Source organism: Athene cunicularia (assembly GCF_003259725.1).
Source record: "Athene cunicularia isolate RWA chromosome 2 unlocalized genomic scaffold, athCun1 chr2_part1, whole genome shotgun sequence".
Lineage (NCBI taxonomy): Eukaryota > Metazoa > Chordata > Aves > Strigiformes > Strigidae > Athene > Athene cunicularia.
The window spans coordinates 62,318,240-62,341,632 of NW_020799095.1; the positions used below are offsets into that span (position 1 = coordinate 62,318,240).

At 39.1% G+C, this 23,393-nt stretch overlaps 1 protein-coding gene across 3 annotated transcripts; it reads left to right on the forward strand.

The window, feature by feature from the left end:
• Window positions 1-3,325: 3,325 nt before the first annotated feature.
• On the forward strand, window positions 3,326-23,393 carry ECI2 (enoyl-CoA delta isomerase 2). 3 transcript variants are annotated; one of them, XM_026842237.1, is made up of 11 exons: window positions 3,326-3,383; window positions 3,861-4,048; window positions 7,533-7,695; window positions 11,043-11,141; window positions 12,759-12,950; window positions 13,767-13,836; window positions 15,666-15,768; window positions 17,300-17,420; window positions 20,465-20,554; window positions 21,883-22,026; window positions 22,851-23,393. In XM_026842237.1, the coding sequence occupies exons 1-11, from the start codon at window positions 3,366-3,368 to the stop codon at window positions 23,004-23,006; spliced, it is 1,344 nt and encodes a 447-aa protein (XP_026698038.1). In that variant the 5' UTR covers window positions 3,326-3,365; the 3' UTR covers window positions 23,007-23,393. The 3 variants fall into 3 exon arrangements, with proteins under 3 accessions (XP_026698038.1, XP_026698040.1, XP_026698041.1); XM_026842239.1 differs by having other exon boundaries at window positions 3,861-3,969; XM_026842240.1 differs by lacking the exon at window positions 3,861-4,048 and having other exon boundaries at window positions 3,332-3,383.

Genomic DNA, 23,393 nt, shown 5'->3' on the forward strand with positions numbered 1-23,393 from the left:
CTTTCATTTCTTTCTGTTTATTAAAGCAGCATTAAGTGAATTGGTTATAGAGTATTTTCACTGATCTTTTCTGCTAGCTAGATATATTGGAAAAACCAGAACACTGGAAGCATTCCTATTACCTGATAGCAATACTTTTCAGGTACTTCACAATAGCTACAGTACAGTGAGGTGCTGCCAGGGACTGTACTGAGTCATCAACACCTGCATGTTATCACCATGGTTAATAAAACCTTGTATTTCCCCAAGTGAAACAAGTGTATTGATTTTGGGAGAATAAGACTTTCTTAAGATACTGGTTTTTTTGGTCTAAGGGGTGATGCACTTGTTCCAATAGATCTCTGGCAGGACCCTGGTGAACAGTAGCATTGCTTTACCAAACAGACCACCTGCACTGGTTCTTGCTGCATGAAGAAATAAAATCACTCTGGCTGCTAAGATGGGGTTAACCTACTGCTAACCTGCTGTGACCTGCTGACTTGGATTACTACTAACCTACTGCCATGGTGCATGTTGGCAGGTGATACCAGTGCAGGGCTTAACAGTGACTCTGTGAACTTATGTGGGGAAAGTACAGACCGCTTTGCATGCAGTAGTTAATGCAAGTTGACTCGCTTGTTGTAAGCTGTAAAGGTTGCTGTCATGAAAAGTGTGGCTTTTTCGTTTTAACTCAAAGGAGCAACTCCATTATTTATTCTGTTTCCCCTCTTTTGAGGCTGCTATGTGTTAGAAAATGTACAAGTTACTGAAATTTGAACAGGCAAAAACTCTTAGAGACAATCTCTGCTTCTCCATCTTCTGAATGAAGACTGAATTTCATCTGCCTCGTTCTGAATTGGTCTAGTTTCAATTAATGGCAGAGGATCTTGAAAGAGGTGCATACAAATGAGGGGAAGTGGAAGTTTTCACATGGGATGGTTGTGGAAGCAGGTGCAGGCTTCTTCAAGATGACATAAGTTTCAAAGGAAGATGTTCATGTGTCACCTATGGTTACTCCACATTTCCCAGTATAAGAGAAGAAACTTGAAAGGATAGGACTAGAAATTAACTGCTGAAGTAATTTGACTTTATAAGAACTGTCAAGCTGAGGTTTTGGTATGATACTGTCACTGCCTACTACACAACTCCTATTTGTAAGAAAGTCTGTCTGTACCAGTTACAGGCATACTGCTTTCCACCTGGAAGTCTAACAAGATATTGTAACAGACATCATAGTCATTTGATAGACACTCATGAAAAACAAAATAATTCTGCAGGGAGAAAAAAAAAAAAAGAACCTGAAAGGAGTATATGACAAGAAATGGTGTGTATAGTCAGATGATATAGTCAGGTCTTTAGGGAAAACCTGTAACAGGGATGGCATAAAGAAAAAGAGGGTTGCTTTGCTTCTACAGCCAGAAGAACCTTCACCCAGTATTTCTGTATTAATTAACCATCCACCCCCCACATACCAGGGTGGGTGGTTTGTTGTTTTTTTTTTTTTTTTTTTTATTGCTGCAAACATGCCACAGGATGCTCAGTTTGCTTTAGTAGTCTGGTGCCTCTTTTCCCAGCTCAGCTCTAGGTAGCTTATATGGAGAGAATAACTGAAGGACAAAGAGGTATGGTGGAAATTTGACGTTAGCCCTCTCTACCTTCTTATATTGCTGTGCAAGTGCTCAGGCAATGTGAAAGTTTATGAATCCTTTGTTACATTATTGTATAGGTAAACACGGTTTGGATTCAGTAGTATAACTAATGGCGTGATGAATGGTGATTTGGGCAACATGCAGATTAAAATTTCTACTGATTTTTACGTTAACAATATAGACAGTAGCTTCCTCTTGCTCAGCAAAATGAAGTATAACTTTATTGCATGCAGAAAATATTGTAAGTGAATATGGAAAACAGTAACATTATTTTCCTAGTTTCCAAGAAGCTACAAAGTAGTGGTACTGCTGATACTTTGTTCATTGATAACTAAATAATGACAACCTTTCTTTTTCCTTTTTTAAATCATCACTTTAGAGATTGTGATACAAAGTCTCAGGGTTGAAAAAGAGAAGTTGGTGTCTCAGGTTGAATTTTTTTTTTTTTCCAGATGGTCCACTTGTTTTCTGACAGTTGCAGTTTAAATACTTGTTTCTATTCCCCTCACATGCCTCATTTCTGAACACTTGCTGCAATTGCCAACAGTGGCAACCTTTCCCACCAGCTCTGCTCCTGTGTCCCTTGATGTAGGTGAACTAATGATCAAAGGTTGCTACTCCTTCTCCAGATCCCTTTCTTTCTCCTCCATTGAGAAAAATCAGGATAATTTTGAGGGAGGATGAAAATGGGAGAAGTGCTACTGAAACAGGGGGACCGAAGCATGAGACTCTTCTTGGAGTGGGAATACTCCCTGGCCAGGTGCCAGCAGACAGGGACTGTCCTGGATACCCCACCAGGCAGAACCTGTGGTTTCCCCACTGTGGATGTGTGTGTCCCAACAGCAGGACAGGGAGTGAGAGGTCTCATTTGGTTGCTTCCATGCTTGACCTCAGAGCAGCTTCTTAGAGCAGTGGTTGCTGGTTCCAGAGCAGACCCAGTGAAGCTCTTGGGATAAGTTTTGGACTCCTGAACCTTGTAGAAGAGTTGAGGCTCTGGCTGGCGCCTCAGAAATGGTGATGGGCTGAGCAGGGTAATGTGTGCTGTCTCCTTGTTGCAGTGACTTTGGAGAGGCATGGAATCAGAATCTTGTTTTTAAGTTATAACCAAGCACTTGGTGCCTTGAGGTTTGTGGGAATTGATTGCTTTGTATCCTAACTAAGAAAAAACAACACATACAACTCTTTCTACAGTAGCAGCAGCAAAATGGTACTTTTTAAAATTTTCTCTTAAGATGGAATGAACATGAGCAGAAATACTGCCACTTGATGATACTGTAATACCAGGTCTGTGTGAAATGGCGAGGGGTAGTTACCGTGATGCTCACTGTTCTGCACGAGGAATGTATGAGAAGAGCAGCACAAAAATCACAGCACCTTGAGATAGTGATCATGGCAAAGAAGAGATGTTATGTGTGTTATCTGAAGTATTACACATAATGTACAAAAGATATCCACACCTTCTATTAAACATATGTTCCAGGATTCATCCAAGTGACAGTTTAATGTACTGCTTACTTCTGTCTGATAACAATTCCTATTCTTTTTTCTTCCTTGTCTCTCTAAAGCTAGTTACAGTAATGTGAAATGAGGATCTTCCAGTTCTGTCAGGAGTTTTAAACCCACATGTTTCTAGCACTACCCGCTGCTTTTAATCCTAATGGGATTTTTAACTGCTTTTGTCTCTGCTTTTTTTCCCCAGGATCTACTAACGTTTAAAGGAAAACCTTTATTAAGTAAATGGAAGATCAAGTTCAGGTATATCCATCCCTTTCTTTACTGAGCTTGTCTGATATTTTCTATGCACAGAGATCTTTTGGCTTCTGTTTAGTTTTAGTGAGGAAACTGCTAAGTTGTTTTAAAATAAGCAGCCAGCATTTTACAAAAAGTTGGCATTTTTAGCTCTATATAAAGTCCTTAGGGAAGTGATAGAACTACACTGTAATGAGGGGCCCTGTATTTAACAGACTTTGCAGTCTTTGCTTAACAGTAAGAAACTACTTTCACCGTAATTGACTTTAAAAATCTTAATTAAGAGCCTTATGTTTGAATGTTTATCAGGGAAAGAGCCATTTATGTGAACAGGTAGAATGAATAGGATGAGCTTGCGAAGCATCCAGAATGACTGAATGGGAACAAAGAGACATCCAAGGCAAGGGAATAAATATGAAATGATTGTCAGCCTGGATGTTTCTGGTTCAGGCAGTGATGCCCAGGATTTATTTCTTTTTTCAGAGTGTACAGCTTGTGAAGTACAAAGTGAATGATTGCAGGAGGGCATGGGCATTTGTCATGGACTTTGTGGCTTCTCCACCAAGTGTGACTCCTCTTGCTTCTTTCTTTGGTGAGAGCTGGGGTTTTTACCCAGCTGGGGTAAGGTGCCAGACCCTCACCACTCTTCCATGGGTGCCAGTACAACAAAAGTAATTTGTAGCAGTGGGGCAGTGGCAGCTAATTGCCTGCAAGGTGCAATAAAGCTTTGTTGCAGCAAGTAGATTAGAAGGGTTTTTTTACTGCCTTTCTTAGGCTTCTTTTTCTGCTTGGATTGAAACAAGTTCCAGTTTGACACCAGTAGTTTCTAGGTCAGGTTCCAGGCTCTCTGCATCCCTTGTGTGGTTTCAGCAAAATCCTGGGCGGTTCAGTGAGGCTGCTAAAACGAGGCATGGATTTGTCTGGGAGGGAGTGAAGGAGTAAGAAGGTTTCAGTGACAGAGCAAAGAAGCAGCAGGTGGAGGGAGTGAGTCTTCCCCATAGTGGGCTACAGCAGCCTCTTCTGCTCCTCGGTCTTTGGGACTGTGGCACAGCGTCACTGTGTGGCCCCAGAGATGGCAGTGCTGTTGCCTGTACTGACAGGTGGCAGGTCATCTCCTCGTTCTTTGTGATCTACATGGGGTCAAGGAGCTCTGCTCCTCCTGTTTGTGTATCTCTCTGCAGAATGAGGTCATGCACAAGGTTAATAAATTGTGAAATAGCTTAATTTTTCATTTGATCCTTTTGTTATTTTACTAAAGAAATAGTAGCAGTCAACTTAGCCTTAGCATGTTGAGAATAGGTGGTCACTGCTAATGTATAGTAAATGTCCTCTGAGATCAGAAGGCAGAGAGAAAGGAATGAATTGTAGATATCCTGTAGAGAACTGAGCTACAAGCAGCAAGGAAGAACTAGAGAAAAGAGGCCTTTTCTTATGAACTTTCATAAACAGCTAAGTTGCACAATCTCCTGTTACAAAGCAGTAGGTAAGGAAGAAAATAAGAATGAAAGATGGAGTATTTGAAGTGGATAGATAATGTATTTTACCCAAACATTTTTATGGCTAAGAAGTAAAACTGGATATAACCAAACAGCAAAGGAGAGTAGCTCCAAGTCTGAACTTACCGGAAGACCATTCCCCTTTTCCCCAGCCAGATTTTTTTTAATTCACTTAACTGTTTTCTCATTCTCTTCTAACTTGTCCACTTTGCATCCTTAATAAGGAAGAGAACTTGTGACCTGCTAAGCGCCAAAAACCCCTAAGTGCCTATAATCCCAAGTATATGTGCATTACATACCTTCAGACTGGCTGCTGTGCCATTGTTCTCTCCCCAGCTGCCCATCCTGAACTCTTATTGGTTTATGTTCACTATCAAATAGTATAAAAAAGACATTCTTAAAGCCTATTTAGAATACTGGCCATAGCCAAGCTGAAGTCCAGATTGTCAAACATGTTGTAAACCCAAATATCCCTTTTTAAACATTGAATCCACTTCAGTATAGTCACTGCTTAAACTGACAAAAAAAAAAAAATTGTCAGATACACAGCAGAATTCAAGTAGTGCTAAAGATAGCTAGTAAAATTGGAGGGGGGGGGGGGAAACCAAACCCAAAAGAAACCACTAGTTGTCTTCCTGCACTCTTATTTTCTTCCTGTAAATGTGACTTTAAAAACATGCTTGGGATTAGGATCTGAAAGTGGGTGTCATGTTCTATGATTGTGGGACAAACTAATCAGAAAAACTCAGTATTAAAAAAAAAAATTTGTATCTGTTTAGGTACACTTTTTCCTGCCAAAGGGCTTTTATTGATGCTGGATATAAAGTCATCAAGTTGCCTAAATAGGCTCCCAGTTGGTTAATGTATAAACTTGTTAAACTGTGACACAGTTTTCTGAACACATCAGTTTGAATGTTAGTTCAACTGGCAGATGGTTAACCCTTGTCTGTCTGGGTGCACTGCTGTGTTAATAAAGGCCTACACAGGATCAATTTAAATAAGAAGACTTTCTGTACCTGCAACATATTTTTTTTTATAGCCTACCTATTTTGTATTGTTCAGATTTCTTTTTACTAACATAAGATTTTGAAGCAGATTCTGGAATTCTTTCTATTTGAAAGATTTTATTTATTTAACAGAAAATATTCTTTTCGTTTCTGTCATTCAAACTTGATAGCCCCGAAATACCGGAACTTAGAGTTTATTAATACAGAAGGGCTGTAATAGGACATAAACCCAATAGATCTTACAAATATTTTTACAAGACAACTAAAACCTTCTATCTGCATGAAATGAAAGAGTATTAAATAATTGGACACAATTGACATTCTTGACACTTCCTGCATGCAACTTATAGGCTTGCAACATAAAATAAATTTTATTTAAGAAATAAGAGCAATGAGGATGTTTTTGAAGTAGGCAGTAGAATTTTTCTAGAATTCTCATTAGGTGTGTATAAAAAGGCAGAATTTTCATGTTAGGTATAATTTTTAAATGATGATTCTGTAACTGAAATGTTAACAGATTAAATTAATGATTAAACATTATATTAGTCTGCATTTGAGATAATAATTTTTCAAATGTGACTAGTTATGAAACCCATCATATATGATGTTCTAACATGACAGCTGTGTCAAAATGGGGAAAGTCTGTGTGTTGTTTTGCTCTTACTAAAATAGAGAAGAAACATTTGATACATAAAACTGCTAACATCTTAAAAATAGTAAAAATACTTAATGAGTATTGCAATTTAACCAAATAAAGCTGTGGTAACATCCTTTTGCCCTACTGAAACAAACCAAAATTATTAGACTTCTTGGCTTTTGTTTCCAAACTCTGTTGAAGTAAACTAGCTTTTACAAAGCATTCTAGAGTTGGGTTAGGTTTGGTTCTTTGGAGTGGGGTTTGGATTTTTTGGGGGGGTTGTTTTGGTTTTGGGTTGGGTTTTTTGATGGAATTACCTTTTTTTTTTCTGGTGGAGAGTTTCTCTCCCAGAATATTGTGACTACCTGGTGGGTTTTTTGTTGTTTTGGGGTTTTTTTGCAAGTGTCTACAGGCTGGTTTACAGCTCATCCTTTTTAAAGTTAGCCTTCATTTACGTTGCCCTGTCTGGAGAACCAGGCTTTCAGTTTGAAGTGTTTCTGGATGAAAGCACACAAACTTGAAAGGGTAACAAAAAAACAGGCATCATACTCATTTTAATTCATAGACATGTAAAGCTCTTAATGTTTCATACAGAGAATAAAACCATTAATAAAAGTGTTCTATGTTTCTTATTTGTTTCTCATGGGCAAAACCTGTAGGGCTGTTCCAGAAAGAGCAAAACATTAGTTTACCACTGCTGCCATTTAGTGGGCTACGTATGATCGTCTGAAATATTATAGCATAGTTTCTTTGTCATCTGGCAGCATTAAATCTAGCACTATACATACTAGAGAAGGATGTCATATTCTCCAAAGGTTAATTATGTTGCAGCTAAAGCAAACTTCTAAAGCAACTTTCTTATAATTTTTAGTATCCTGCTTTTTGTTGTTGTTTCAATCACTGCAGGTACAAATATTTAATGTTTTACTTAAATATACCACTTTTTAAAGACATTTAATTTCTTCTCTAGTCTTACACAGAAACCAGTATATGGGATATTTTTTTCCACTTACAGGCAAGTGCAAGCTGTTTGCATTCCATCAATTCACCTGCACATGACTGCAGCCACCATGCAAGTCAGCCAGCAAGACTTTGAAAAGGCTCAAGAACAAGTGAAGCTTTTGAAAAAGGATCCTGGGAATGAAACTAAGTTAAAGCTCTATGCTTTGTTTAAACAGGTAGGCTTGACTTATTTTGTTTCATAAAGGGGCATTTATAATCTGAGGGGATGGACCTGTAAAATGTTCATTAAAACGAGTTGTTCAAATGTGTTGTGTCTTAACAAGCTCTTCATTTCAAGTGTTCAAATTCTATTCTTAAAGAACCGGCCCCTCAAACCATACCTGAATTCTGAGGGAGACCAAGCCTGTTTCATTGTATAAATCATGCTTTGAATAGAAACCTTTATTCAAAGGAATAGAGCCAATTTACATCAGTTCTGTGATGCCTTCCATATAATATACCATGTATTGATGTAGCTCTGGAAAATGGCTTATGCCTAGGAAAAGAGTATGTCACATGCTTCCTCTTAAATTTGTTGTATCTACAATCAGTCAGCTGGGCCTATAATATAATGATGTTGACATTTAAAGGTTAATTTCTGAAGCTTTTTCCCTTTTTTTGTGTGGTTGTTGTATTTTTTTTTTTTTTAATTTTAATCCAAGGAGCTGTTCCTCTGTGCTTTGAGTGAAGATTATTCTTTACTACAGCATGGAAGGAAGACCTTTTCAGAAATAGTTGCAAGTCCTTAGTGGGGTTTGTACTGGTATTTGGGGCAGTATTTGTGGATCAAGATTGGCTGCAGTGTAGTACAGGCTGTGGCTTGTTATATTGAAGAAGGCAATCAATTGCTGCTTTAAATAAAAACTTAGACAGCTGACTGTTCCAGGTAGTTTTACTAATTAATGAGCTCATAAATGTATTCTTTCTTTCCTGCCCCCCACTTGAAATATTTCTCTCTGACAGTGTACTTTTCTTCAGGAAAACTGATCATAGAATAGGGAAGAGGGGCTCAGGAAAGCTGGTTAATGTTCAGACATCCTCTAAGCACAGAAGCGATGCATCCCAATAAAGAGGAAGCTGGATAAGACCACCAGGAGGCCTACATGTATGAATGACAAGATCCTGAGCAAACTCAAACACAAAAAGGAAGCCTACAGAGGGTGGAAGTGAGCACAGACAGCCTGGGAGGAATACAGAGGAAAAGCAGCCAGGGATCAGGTTAGGAGGTCCAAAGCCCTGACAGAATTAAATCTGGCCAGGGATGTGAAGAACAACAAGGAAAGCTTCTATAGGTATGTAGGTGACTACAAAAAAAGGACTAGGGAAAATGTGAGTCCTCTCCAGAAGGAAATGGGAGACCTGTTTACCCAGGATATGGAGAACACTGAAGTTCAGAGATTCTTTTTGCCTCAGTCTTCACTGGCAAGTGCTCCAGCCACACAGCCCAAGATGAAGAAGGCAAAGGCAGGGACTGGGAGAATAAAGAACTGCCCACTGTAGGAGAAGATCAAGTCAGAGACTGTCTAAGCAACCTCAAGGTGCACAAGTACATGGAACCTGACAAGATGCATCCATGATACTGAAGGGACTGGCAGATGAAGTGGCTAAGCCACTATCCATCATATTTGGGAAGTCGTGACAGTTTGAAGTTCCTGCTGACTGGAAAAAGGGTAACATAACCCCCATTTTTAAGAGGGGGAGGGGGGAAAGACCCAGGGAACTACAGGCCAGTCAGTCTCACCTGGCAAGACGACAGTGGAGCAGATCCTCCTGGAAAGTCTGCTAGGGCACATGGAAAATGAGGTGATTGGTGAAGCCAACATGGCTCTACTAAGTGCAAATCATGCCTGACAAATTTGGTGGCCTTCTACAATTGGGTTAGTGTTTCATGAGGGAAGGGCAACTGACATCATCTACTTGGACTTGTGCAAAGCATCTGACACTGTCCCACATGACATCCTTGTCTCTAAATTGGAGACACATGGATTTAATAGACAGACCACTCATTGGATAAGATAAGGAATTGACTGGATGGTCACACTCAAAGGGTTGCAGCCAATGAATCAATGTCCAAGTGGAGAGGGGCAACAAGTGGTGTTCCTCAGGGGTCAGTGTTGGGACCAACACTGTTTAACATCTTTGTTGGTGCCATGGACAGTGGGATCGAGTGCACCCTCAGCAAATTCACTGATGACACCAAGCTGTGTGGTGTTGTTGACACGGTGGAGGGAAGGGATGTCATCCAGAGGGACCTGGACAGGCTCGAGAGATGGGCCTGTGCAAACGTCATGAAATTCAACAAGGCCAACTGCAAGGTCCTGCACATAGGTCAGGGCAATCCCAGACACAAATACAGGATGGGGGATGAGTGGATGGAGAGCAGCCCTGCAGAGGAGGACTTGGGGAATATTGGTGGATGGAAAAACTGAATATGAACTAGCAGTGTGTGCTTGCAGCCTAGAACGCCAACATATCCTAGGCTGCATCAAGAGAAGTGTGGCGAGCGGGTTAAGGGAGGCGATTCTCCTCCTCTACTCCGCTCTTGTGAGACCTCACCTGGAGTGCTGTGTCCGGCTCTGAGGCCCCTGACGTAAGAAGGATGTGGATCTGCTCAAGCAGGTCCAGAGGCCACGCAGATGATCAGGAGGCTGGAGCACCTCCCCTGTGAGGACAGGCTGAGAGAGTTGGGGTTGTTCAGTCTGGAGAAGAGAAGGCTTTGGGGAGACCTTATAGCAACCTTCCAGTACCTAAAGGGGGCTACAGGAAAGGTGGGAAGGGACTATTTATCAGGGAATGTAGTGATAGGACAAGGGGTAGTGATTTTAAACTGCAAGAGGGTAGGTTTAGATTAGATGTAAGGAAGAAATTCTTTTCTGTGAGGGTGATGAAACACTGGAACAAGTTGCCCGGAGAAGCTGTGGCTGCACCCTTCCTGGCAGTGTTCAAGGCCAGGTTGGATGGGGCTTTGAGCAACCTGGGCTAGTGGAAGATATAGTGGAAGGGAGGTTGGAACCAGATGATCTTTAAGGTCCTTTCTAACCCAAACCTTTGAGTTGGATTCTGTGGTACTTCAGAATAACTTAAACTTTTGCAGTTCAAATGGTTCAGTGCCCTTGCTCACAGTAGGGCCAACTCTGAAGTAAGTTTCAGCTTAATAGATCCTATGCAATGGTTTCTTTGTTCACACAGCTTACAAGTCTTTAGCTTTCTTTTAAAGTATAAAACGTCCACAGTTTTTGAGATAGGAGAACTTAATATGCATGGGTGTTTTAGAAGCTAGTGTCTTGTATTTGTTATGTGCTCCTGAAAGCCCAGCACCAGGTATTAGGAAATAGCCAACACTGAAAATTTCATGGTATGTGAACTGTCTGAATGTTGTCCAACCACTAGGTATTCCTTCTGTCTCAGAGTTGAGTTCTTTATCCTGATCAGATAAATATTCTTAACAGTCATCATCTTTTCTACCAAGACATCTAAACTTTAATCAGAGGTTTGAGTAAGTTTTGTTTTACTCTCTTCTCAGGCTACTGAAGGGCCCTGCAATTCTCCAAAACCAGGTATGCTGGACTTTGTCAAGAAAGCCAAGTGGGATGCATGGAATTCTCTTGGCAATTTGTCTCAGGTGACAATACCTATAATTTCACTTAGATATTTTGTAGATTACCTTAAAATGCCTGATCTGTAAGTGAATGGCTGATGTCTAAACACATTATATGATAGTTGAGTGACTCTGCTTCAGACACCAGAATGGTTTGCACCATATTCTACAGTCATTTAGTTGCTTCTGTGTTTGGAGGGGGTTTTTTTATTGTGTAAACCTAGTTCTACATTATTACTACCAGCTTGTACCAGTCTAAGATATTTTACATATGTGTTGACTTTCAATAAAATAGTGGGTTTTGCATGATGTTCTATTCTAGTCTTCCCTTTAAGAAAGATGTCTTGAGCTTCTCAGTTCTTAAAGAGCAAATCTGTGAATCTAGCATATTGATAACTTTCTCATTTTAAAAAGTCAATCTCTTATGCCACTGACTAAAAGACTAGGAAAAAAGAGTATTTAGAGCCTCTTTTCTTTCTTTCTTTCTCAGTATATCTTGACATCTTTGATACCTCTCATTACTTTTAGAGAAGTCTTTACTTCAAGTGAACCGAGCAGGAAGAATATAGATGCAAAGATACATAAGCAGGTTTTTTTTCATGCAGACTGTAGTAAGTCTGACTTACCGCAGTTTCTTCAGCTACTACTAAATGAAGGAAACATAGGCTTTTACAAATCACCTGTGTTACTGCTGCATTATGGCTGCTGTTCAAGAGTAGTTTCTGAGGTCAGTCAAAGATATTACTTAATACAGAGGAGTGGGGTTTTTGCATTTTTTTCTTTTAAAAAGAAAACATCCTTGCATAATTTCATGTACATAACATATTCTTGTGCTTTTTGGGGGTGTGTGTTGGTTTTTCGGGTTTTGGGTTTGGTTTTTTTTTTGAGATGGCTCTGCAGCTTTTAGAATAGATAAACACTAAAGGAAAAACCTGTTCTTGAAGTAATAGTGGAGAGGGAATAGACAATTTCATGTGTTGCAGATTATAGATTATAGAATTGCTCAAAATATATTATCCTTTCAAGAAAACGGCTTGTAACAAGAATTTACAGTTCTTTTAAATCACTGCTTTCTGTAGAAATAGGGAGGCAGGTTTAGGCTTTTGCATGTCATGTTTGTGCTAAATGAAAATTAGTGTCTTCAAGCAATTTTAAAATGCCATAGACCCATTTCAGCACTCTTAATTTCAGCAACACATGTTCCAAATTCAAAAGTTTTATTTTTTGGGAGAGATGTCCAACTGGAAAGTGGAAACAAAGGATCTATAGAAATGTGTAAATGCTGGAAATATGACAGAGGTCTCCCTGGTAATCTTAGGCGTGGATGGGGGCACTTCTCCAACAAAATAAATGTCATCGTCCCAGCCTCTATGCGCTTTTATTTTGTGGATCCATTGCTGCTGCTGTCAAGATGACTTTAAGCACGATCTGCGTGTTTAAATACAGACTGTTCCTCTTCTCATCTTAATTAGAATGCTTTCTAAATGGAGATTTTTTTTTTCTTTTATGCTGAAGCACAGTCCCCTTCCCCTCCCTCCCACCCCAGTATCCATTTTATGAATAGCATAACAAACTGATTTCCATTTCAGTGTTTGATAATCTGGTGTGATTTTATTTTTATTTCCTTTTCTTTCATTACAGGATAATGCCAGACAGAAATATACTGAACTTGTCTCAAGTCTGGTCTCTGCAGAATCTGCTGACCTGAAGACAGATGCTTCTCCAGAAGAGACCAGACATGGTGACTATGAAACAATACTGGTTACCACCAAAAGCAGTATCACAAAGATAATGTTTAACCGACCTGAGAAGAAAAATGCCATCAGCCATAAGGTAAAGAAAATAACTTGGGGAGGGTTAATAATTTTTTTCTTCCATGAGTAAGCTACTTAAATTTTTAAGGAGTCATTACTACAGGTTTAGAAGAACTAACTGAAGCATGGTGGTCTGAATTTTACAAGGGCTTAGTATCTTGACTCCAGTAACAACTTAAGGAATAAATATCCAGTACAAAATGAAACCATTCAGCTAAAATTTTATGGATTGGGCTTTTCTGTGTCTCCTAGGTTTTTTTCAAATTTATACAATTATGGTCTTCTCTAAACTAAAATGGCAAACTGCAGGAAGATTAGTCTGTTTTGTGGAGACAATATTTGATGTAGGTTTATGGATAACAAAGCATGTGTGCAGCCTGCTTTGGCTCAGCACTCTGGTGTGTATGTCTAGAGTCTTCTGGTTCCCATAGTGATCTTCAGGAGTAAATCCATCCTGTGATCATTCTCTTTCACAACTGCAAAGATACCAGAACAGGGACTTCACCCTACTGCTGCGAATTCTTTAATATATTATTTTGCCCCCTTAAACTACTCAGGTTTTAAAATTAGCTGTTTCTAGTTAATGTCTATTTTCCAAAGGACCTTATTTTGTCCTTTAGATTTGCATTGGATGTCTTGAGTATTACAGACATATGTCTTTATGGTCACAAATACCTCACATGTAATACTTAACATTCTGTGGATGCAAATTTTTTTTTCGTACTTAAAAGGACCATAGATAACCTGTGTCTCAAGTTTCTTGTTGTCAGTGTGAATCTCCTTTTTATGATCTTTTAAAGCATCACATTTCTACTCTGATTTTCCTCTTATGCAGATGTACAGAGAAATTATGAAAGCGCTTGAAGAAGCTGGGAAAGACGATTCTACTATAGCAGTTATTACTGGTACCACACTTCACATGCCTCTCTTAGATTTGTTATATGTTATGCCAAAGTATAGTACCACTATGAACTATCTATCTGTATTTAGTCTAAAGATAGAATTGTGTGAGTGAGGAACTTCTTTCCTCTAGTATAGACCTGAGATTTTCCAAAGTATTTTTAAGGTGGTGTGTCAAATTCCTTAGCAAGCTTCCTGTTACATCAAAGCATCATTCTGAGATGAGAAGATAGACATGGAATACTCCTAAGGGCCTTATTACTTCTGAGTAGATGATATATTTACTCCACAGCATCTTCACTACTGCTTTTGAAGTTTACTGATATGGGTTTAGTCAATTTTCCCTATCTCTGTGATACATTGGAACATACTAAAAGCAAGCCCTTCAAATCCTGTACTGGCATGGCTGATTGAAAGTTTACACTGCGTGTTTACCTATAATCATTGGAAGAAACTGATACTTTATGTTCATTTTTTAAATATTTTTTTTCTGTGGCTGCCATACAAAAGGATTGGCCAGGCAAGCTGCAACTTGGCTCAGCTGTATACATCTCAGTTACCAGATGTGTGCAGCTGGATGACTGCAGTGACAGTGTGAAAAAGCAGCCCAAACTCACGCTGCCTGTGAAGTCTAGCTGCTCTGGGGACATGTCATTTGGATTCTCTAGAGGACCCTTTGGTCTGTCTCTGATGCTGACTGAATAATGTGGTGGGAGGGACAGAATAGCTGAGGACAGGTGCTGTCTGTCTGGCCCATCCTTGTTGCTGATAGGTATGGTTTAGGAAATTTGCCACAGCTTGAGCTCTGGCTGGCAGCTAAGTAGTGTGGATGCAAGGTGAATTTGGACTTTTTTACTTATTACTTACAAGGTAATGGCATACGTATTCTTCTCCAAAGCACCTTGTATTCCTAGGATGTTGAATTTGCCTTCAGTAGCAATAATTAGGCACAACAGTCCTTACAGTGTGAGAAGGGTTATTCACACGACTGGAATGTCTAATACATGTATAGTTAGGAGTCAGTAGTGAACACCCCTGCACAAACCTTTCTGTTCCGTTTTACATAGTTAGAGCACTGCAGCATGAAGTAATGGATGTGCTAACCAGTGAAAGATCCATCCTGTGAATGTCCTAATGGAACATGGGGTGATTTAGACCATTAAATCATGCAGTCTGTTTTTTAAATACTTGCTTTTTTGATGGTGCTTCAAACTCTTACACATTCACTAACATTATCTGCTTCTTACTGAAGAATGTCTTTCAGTCCAGTAATTTCAGTTCAGTGCTGTCAGGCTTATCCTTAGAATGCTGTGTCTGTTACTTAATTGGTCATAAAAAAAAAGTGAAACTTCTACCACATATTAAGTTATTTTGTCTACTTTTCCTTCATCAGTTGAAGGGGGATGAAAGGAGATAGATGAACTTGCGTTTTTTTTTTTTTTTTTAAACGGGAAAACAGAAATGTATCTCACATCTTACGATGTGAATGATTGAGTTGACAGAAAAATCCTGAGCAAGTAGGCAGGGAGAGAAATGAGATTTTTTTTTTTTTTCATGTGACATTTAAAGAAAAATTAATTTTTTTCCCCCTCAAATCATTAAATTTAATGTTACTTGGCTTTTTACCCATTGTTTTTCAGTGAATTGTCAGTCAAAACTTATTTCTAAACCATAGATGTCATTTAAGGTAGTGTGTATACTTTGAGATAATCCCTCTAATTACTTAATAATGTTAGATAGTTAGAATGAAATTATTTTGTACATGTAATAAATAGAAGCTTCTCTTACCTACTCAAAAATCATCAATGCATTTATTCATATGTGTTCTCTACAGGAAATGGAGACTACTATAGCAGTGGAAATGATCTGAATAATTTTGCTAATATCCAACCCAGTGAAATGGAGAAGATGGCAAAAGATGGAGCAGTATTACTCAAGTAGAATATCTTGGTTTCAGATATGCATAAGTTACTATAATGGGTAAAATACCATTTGCAGGTGTTAGAAAACATGACAGCAGGGACCCAGTTATGCTACAACACATCCATTTAGAGGACTGTGTTTAAGAGCTCACCATGTGCATAAATACAAAGATCACATGGGAGAAGTAGTATCAGTTGTATTAATTGAGGAAATGAGATGAATAAAGGAAATATTTTTAAGTACAGTGATGCTAAAGACTCGATTTTATTTTTAGTCCCCAGAGTACATGCAGATATAATGACAAAAGCATGATTTTGAAAAATGTGTGGGTGTTTTGATATCCAGCAGTGTCTATACTAGCAGGACATGCCAAACACCTTCACTGTCAGACTTCTTTGAATAGAAGCTAGATGTAATGAACTTGCTCAAAATTGCCCCCATCTTTGAATCTGAATCAACCTGTTAAACTAATTTATCTTCTAGGGCCAAGGAGATCAGGGGTATCATCTGACACCGTGGCTGAAATGTTTTTCTTGGGACAAACAACATGCTTGTTCTTCCCTGTTTAGCAGATTTTGTCTTCTCTTTTACTTTTGTATATGACAATTACATGTGAGAGATGATTGCAAGTTGGATTACTCCATCAAGCACTTGCAATTGATGGAAAATCTAAAATAATGGTTTTTATTTATATTTTAAAGATGAACTTCAAGTACTCAGTTTGCAGTTTGTACTTAGGCCAGCTGTCTGTGGATCACAGTTGCCCCTACAAAGTGATAACGATGCAGTCTGAATCTGATATATGTCAAGCGTTCCATCCTGCAGTGTTCTCTAGGGTGTTCAACACAGTGCCCAGTCTCATGTACTTTATGGCCTTTCATCTTGGTCTTGTGAGAAGATTTCATTTGCTATGCTGTTACTGTTATACAAACACAGTGCTTCATTACAGCTGATGCACAGAGATGCTAGAGAAGTGGTATTCTTACAACATTGTTCACTTCTGAGAAATGTTATATTTTGAGAAGGTATTTTGCACTCCTTGGATGGAGAAGCAGCTGTCAAATGAAATAAAATGCTGTTTCTCAAACCTGTGCAGAGCCGCGCTAGGGAATTCTGTGTTGTAGTAGCATCACCACTTTGGTGCCTGCTGTGGCTTCACTGCAGAACAGTCTGTGAAAGGAATGGATATCCCATGGGTGGAGTTGGGATGGAATGGACAGACGGGGCAAAAGACTCTTCTTAGTGAGTTGTATTCAGTAACTGTAGTTGAAGAGGACAGCACTTTCATAACTTGATTGCAGGAACTAGGAAAGCTGTGTTGACATGTACTTGTTTGTTTGTTAGTTGATAAGGAAATGGAGGTATTTCAAATAGTTCTTATTTTCTTTGTCAGAATTCATTTGGGAAGAGGTCAAAAACATGCTACATAGAACCTAGCTCATGGTTTCTGTTACACAGTATCTAATCGTGTGTTTTAAAAGTTGTTTATATTTGATGGAAAAGACTAGGATCTGTCACTTACATTCTGTCTTTTCTTCTCTTTAGAGAGTTCGTGGGTCATTTTATTGATTTTCCTAAACCACTGATTGCAGTGGTAAATGGCCCAGCTGTTGGAATCTGTGTAACACTCCTTGGACTATGTGACATTGTCTATGCTTCTGACAGGGTAAGTACATTACATAGCTGATCCCAAGGCAGTCTTTAAGCCTCTTTCTGTAGCAAATATTATTTGGCTTGGGGTAATCTGACATAAAAAGCCCTTACATTTGTGCCTTCTATCACGTCAAGGAACACCTATATTAATTACCAGCACAGGGGTGCATCAGCCAGTGGTTAACATGCATGGAATTTTCCTTCTGTAGTTATGGTTGTGAAGCTATTGACTGTAGTTTGGAAACGTTTTACTGTATCACTGTTTGCAGTAAAGACTAGCTGATGTGAGACAATGGTTGTAAGGCCCCTTTCAGGTGTGGGATGGAGAGCAAAAGAATATTATGGAATGAAAGTGCACTAACTGGCATTTTATCTAATCTGTGTTCCAAGGCAGCTTTGGAAAAGCTTTGGTTTATTCAACATAAGATTCCTTTTAAGGTAACTTGCCAAATAGATAACCAAAAGCTTTATTAAGGCATAGCACAGAATCCCATTATGTGGCTTATTTTTTTACGTTCGTTGCTATTCATTTGTATGAGGTTATTCAACAGATACAGAACTTAACCCAAGGTCTTAAGTTTAGTCAAGCTTTTGCTTGCAGAAGTGTCTATGATGGGTTGTACTTTGACCTTTGCTTCAGCACTGTGTCAGATTTTTCCTAAGTGTCCCTACTGGATTGGATTTGTCACTATGAGACTTAGGAAAATTGAGCTGCAAGGAACCAATTCCTCCAGCTTGCTCTATTACAGGATCAGCTAGGACCTTGTCACTCCTGATGTATGCTTGTATAATGTGCATGATCTACTCAGTCTATTCTGGTCCTTAGATCTCTTCTTCTTTTACTAGAAAATTGTTAGGTTCTCCCTCTGCATCCCAGGGTGAACCTATTGTTTCTTCCTCTAAATTTAAAGAAGAGTCTATTTTCATCCTCCCTTACAGTAGCTGTAAGTGTGCTTAGCCATCAGTGTACTTAAACTGTTAGATATATCACAGGCTTACATTGGCGCTCTCAATTGTTTCTTTTTTTTTTTTTTTTTTATTCAGTTTTTCCTCATGTAGCCTGCAGTCACAGTCCTCTGGACTCTTTCCAGCTGTTCTGTGTCTCTTAAGTGTAGTGGTACAAACCAGACACATCACTCCAGCTCATGTCTTACTGATGAGAAGTAGGGCAGAAGAACTTCTCCACATTCTGCTGGCTCTGTTTCTGTTTTGACATCCCACAATGTTATTTGATTTACATACTTGTAATCTGCTGTAACACCTGGTCCCTTAATGTAGAGTTGCCAGTTAAAGTTGTTCCTATTGTATACTTTATACCAAGTTATTCCTGCCAAACTTTAACTTGTCCATCACAAATAGTATTTTCTTACTCGTATATCTCCATTTTAAGACCATTTTGAATTCTAAGCACTTCCCCCTTGGTGTAATAGCTCCTTACAGCTGTAAATTAGTATAGACATAGTTGACGTTAAGCATTATATATTTTCTCCTGTTAATATTATCCTCCTTTCTTGAATGGTTTGAGATTCATACTTGAACTTTCTTTTACTAGTTATATACATAATCATTGGTAAATGCATCTTATTTTTGCCTTGTATTTCTATTTTTTTAATCTCTATAGGCTTGTATTGGTTTCATAATTGGTTGTCTGACATAGTTTTCACTTTCTGCATACTGTATTTAAAGTCAGTAACGAGCTCATGATTTAGCTGAGACAATCTCTTAGTACCTTCCTACCTGCACTGGGACAGCTTTTGCTTATGCCTTTGCTAACAGTTCTGTGAGGATTTCTGTAGGGTCTAACTTAGCCTTTCACTTAGGTTAGTCCTCATGAGAATGTTCTTATTAACATCAAATTAATTAAGCCTTCTCAAAGGTGATTGTTCTCTGTTCTTCCCTTTCCAGGATTGTGAATTCCCATGCAGTAAGGTCATTCTCATCCAAATTATTACTTGATTTCACATTCTCCAGTAGCTTGGTTGGAGTGCTTAGGCATTGACGTCCTACTCCAGAAGTGGCTGGCTTTGATATGTCCAGGATCTGGTTTTATTCTTAGCTAGGTATTCCCACAGCAGATCATTACCAGCCACGTTTATGGGATGCTGCACAGCCTAATCTGACAACAGAGCAGCATTTTGGGCTGTCAGTTAACATTTGCCTTCTGCACTGGATTTTGCTCCAGTTCATGGGGTGCTAGTTTGTACCCCTGGTATAGTTAATCTCCTCTTGCTTAACCATGAACAATACTAGCCTGTATCCTGGCAGATATTGTCTAATCTTTTCTTACAGTGATATAAATCTCACTTTCTTCCCAGGAAGTCTATTGATCTGTCTTACTGTATGGCCATCTGGAGTACAGTAACAGATGATTACCTTTTATTACACCAAAAGCTGCATTGGCAACTTCTGCACTCTTTGTGCATCAGTTCATATTTTTAAATGGAAATAAAGACAAGCATTTTTTCTTCCTTGCTTAAAATTGATACGAGTTGTCAATACATAAAATTCTGGAGTTCAGTTATAGCAGTTATATAAAATTTAGGGTATTGTTCTGTGATCCCTTGATGCATTTCTGCCAGAGGTTCTTTTGAAATTTGCATAACATTTGAGAAAAGAAGATTCAGTGACTTGAATTTTTCAGGAGTAGAATAAACTTAGTGTACCTTCAGAAAGCAAAATAGTATTCACCTCGAGTTATTAGGGCTCTGTATTTAATGACTTTTTAGGACAGATGTGTATGAACATCCTTTCTGTAAAGATTTTGCACATGCAAATTAGTTTCTCTAAGTGCTGTATTCAAGTAAGGTAACTTCATCAATGGGGTTGTTATCATAAGGGAATTGAATTAGACAAAGTCAGCTCTTGGGTGCATTGAGAGGATGAAGCAGTGTTACCCAATGGTGTTTAAAGCCTATTATGGTAACAGTTCAGATGTATTTCTGGTGAACTCTGTCTCAGTAGAAGCTTTAAAATGAGAACTACTTTAGTCCCCTGCTCTGTTCTGAGGCTTGATTTGGTTTTGTCTTTTTTTTTTTTTCTTTTTCTCCTTTTTTCCAGGCTACATTTCACAGCCCATTTAGTGAACTTGGACAGAGCCCAGAAGGATGTTCTTCTTACCTGTTTCCAAAAATCATGGGCTTAGCCAGGGTAAGAATGTCTGCACTGTATGTGGGATCATCTGACCTTTCTGTGTTGGTATCCTCCAGCTGTAAGACCAAGTGGAGTCAGAGTCCTCAAAGAGAGCTCCTGGACCAAAGATCAAGAAATGTAATGAGAGTGTCAGCACAGGCACCATAACAGAGTAGTGACCACTTCTAAAGCCATACAGTGATACGGATAAAAGTATTCTTTCTTGTGGCTTCCGCCACCTTCTTGAGAACTTCTTTATGGCAAAAGGTTGTATCTTTCTTCCAGCAGTGGGAGGAAATGATGTAAAGAAGTGTTAAAAAAAGGAAAATAAGAGCACTCATAAGAAATGTCATCATAGGCTGCTTTTATCAGATGATACAAAACTGAGAGGAATGGTTGATACAACAGATGTCTTGCCATTCAAAATGACCTGAACAGGCTGGAGAATTGGAGAATCTCACGGGATTCAGAAAAGTAAAAAGCAAAGTCCTGTACCTGGGAAGAAATAACCCCACCCACCAGTGCATGCTGGGGGCTTACTGGCTGGAAAGCATCTTTGCAGAGAAGTACTTGTGTGTCCTGGTGGACAACAAGTTGCCCATGAGCCAGCAATGCATCCTTGTAGCAGAGAATACCAATGGTATCCTGGGTTGCATTAGGCAGGTTGAGGGAAGCAAGTCTTCCCCTCTGCTCAACCCTGGTGAGAACACAGCTGGAGTGCTGTGTTTGAGTCCAGGCCCTGGCTACAAGTTTGGAGCAGGCCCAGCAAAGAGCCACGAAGATGGTTAAGGCATATTACATACAAGAAGAGGCTGAGAGAGCTGAGACTGCTTTTCCTGGAGCAGAGAAGGCTTGGGAGAGTCTTACCAATATATATAAATACCTGATGGGAGTGTGTAAAGATGATAGAGACAGATTCTTGTCAGTAGTGCCCACTGACAGGACAAGGGGAGAGAGGTACAAATTGAAACACAGGAAATTCCATATGAATATAAAAAAAATTACAGTGAGGATGGTGAAATGTGGGAACAGGTTGTGCAGAGATGCTGTGAAGTCTTTATCCTTGGAGAAGCGTCTTTGTTCTTGGAGATACTCAAAACCCAACAGGACAGAGCCCTGGGCAGTCTTCTCCAGCTGACCCTGCTTGAGCAAGGGGATTGAACTAGACAGTACCCAGAGGTCCTTTCCAACCTCATCTGTTCTGTGATTCTCTGTTCTTTTTAAGAGGGCAGACAGTAATGAGCAAGGGAGTAAAATAAATGTAGCTTGGAAGCTCGTGCCTTTCCTGTCAGGTTACTCAAGTCTTGTGTCTTGTTGAATCATGATTTCTGCTTTTCTTTATATAGGCAAATGAGATTTTGCTGTTCAATAAAAAGCTGACTGCAGCAGAAGCCTGTGCCTGGGGACTTGTGACTGAAGTCTTCCCCGACAGCACTTTTCAGAAGGAAGTTTGGGCAAGATTAGAAGCTTATGCAAGCCTCCCCAAAAATGTCAGTATTTTAATTTTTTCCTCCACCTTCTAAGCCTGTAGCATTCCCAGTACTCCTGCCAGAACCTATCCTGTTACTTGATTTTGCTTTATCCTTATATTGAGCCTTGTTATTTCAATTATTTTCCTTCAAGCACAGATTTGTCCATGTCCCTCTGCTGTTGGGAAACATGTAGCTCTCTTCTGCCTTGGCTGACTCTTAAGACAGTGCACTGTACACAGTTTCAGTGGCTGAAAAGCCTTAAAAGCTAACTAATTCGTCCACCTGCAGTCTCTGTATATGTGTCTTGGATGTCTTCTCTTAGATTTTTATTTTAGTAATAGTTTAGGTTTAAAAGACTTACCACTGGTTCTACAATATTAATTGTACTGTGTGTACTGTGGGTGCTCAAGATGACACTGGGTGGCTTTACATTTTGTTGAATTTCTTCATCCTGCTTCCTAGTTTAGGTTTTGCAAAACTACTTGAGTCACAGTGGTATTATGTTGCACTGGACGAGAGGAGACACTTGTGCCAACTGCTGATAATGTATGTTGCGTTTGGCACTGCAGACAGTTGAACAGGTTTCACTTCTTATGTCCATCTACTCTGATTATGACCACTTAGTGGACTGCTGTTTTGCTTCCCTGTGAACCTCATCCACCCTATTTGCAGTCTTAGTAATTAAATGCAATAATTACTTCCAGCAAAAAGGTTGTCCAAAAGCTTAAAAAGTACAATACAACTGGGTTTGAATTCCAGTGTGTTTATTGTGGTATTTTCTGAAATGTTAAATTAAGGTATAGAAAGTATAACTTCCTAATGTTCCTCCCTCTCTCCTCCAGTCCTTGGCAGTGTCAAAGCAACTGTTACGTGGTATGGAAAAGGAGAAGCTCCATGCAGTCAACAGTAAAGAGTGTGAAGTCCTGCAAGAGAGGTGGTTATCTGATGAATGTATGAATGCTATTGTCAGCTTCTTCCAGAAGAAAGCAAAACTCTAATCTTTACCAGTAGAATAATTCACCTTCTGGCAATAGCTTAATTTGCCCTTATCGTTACAAACTTTCTCTTCAAATAATAATTCTCACACCTTTTGATGTGTTATATTCCTGTTCTGAGTACTGGGTTAAAACTGGTTCATAAAATTAATACAATGTTATGTGCCTTGGATTCATTATGGATATTTAGGTTGGGGAAGAAAGGTTCATTATTCTGTAGGAAGCAGTGATGTTTCTGAATAATACTAAAGCAGATTGTCTTCCAAAGGAACCAACAGCTTCACTAGCACCATATTTTGATAGCTTTCCAATAAATGTCTTATGAATGATACTTTTTATTCATTGGTGGGGAAGTAAATACTGTATTAATGAAAAAATAAATAGAAGTAT

Coding starts and splice junctions, on each gene's coding strand:
- ECI2 (XM_026842237.1), top strand. Junction 12,951..13,766: donor AAAATGCCATCAGCCATAAG/GTAAAGAAAATA, acceptor CCTCTTATGCAG/ATGTACAGAGAAATTATGAA. Junction 20,555..21,882: donor AAATCATGGGCTTAGCCAGG/GTAAGAATGTCT, acceptor TTCTTTATATAG/GCAAATGAGATTTTGCTGTT.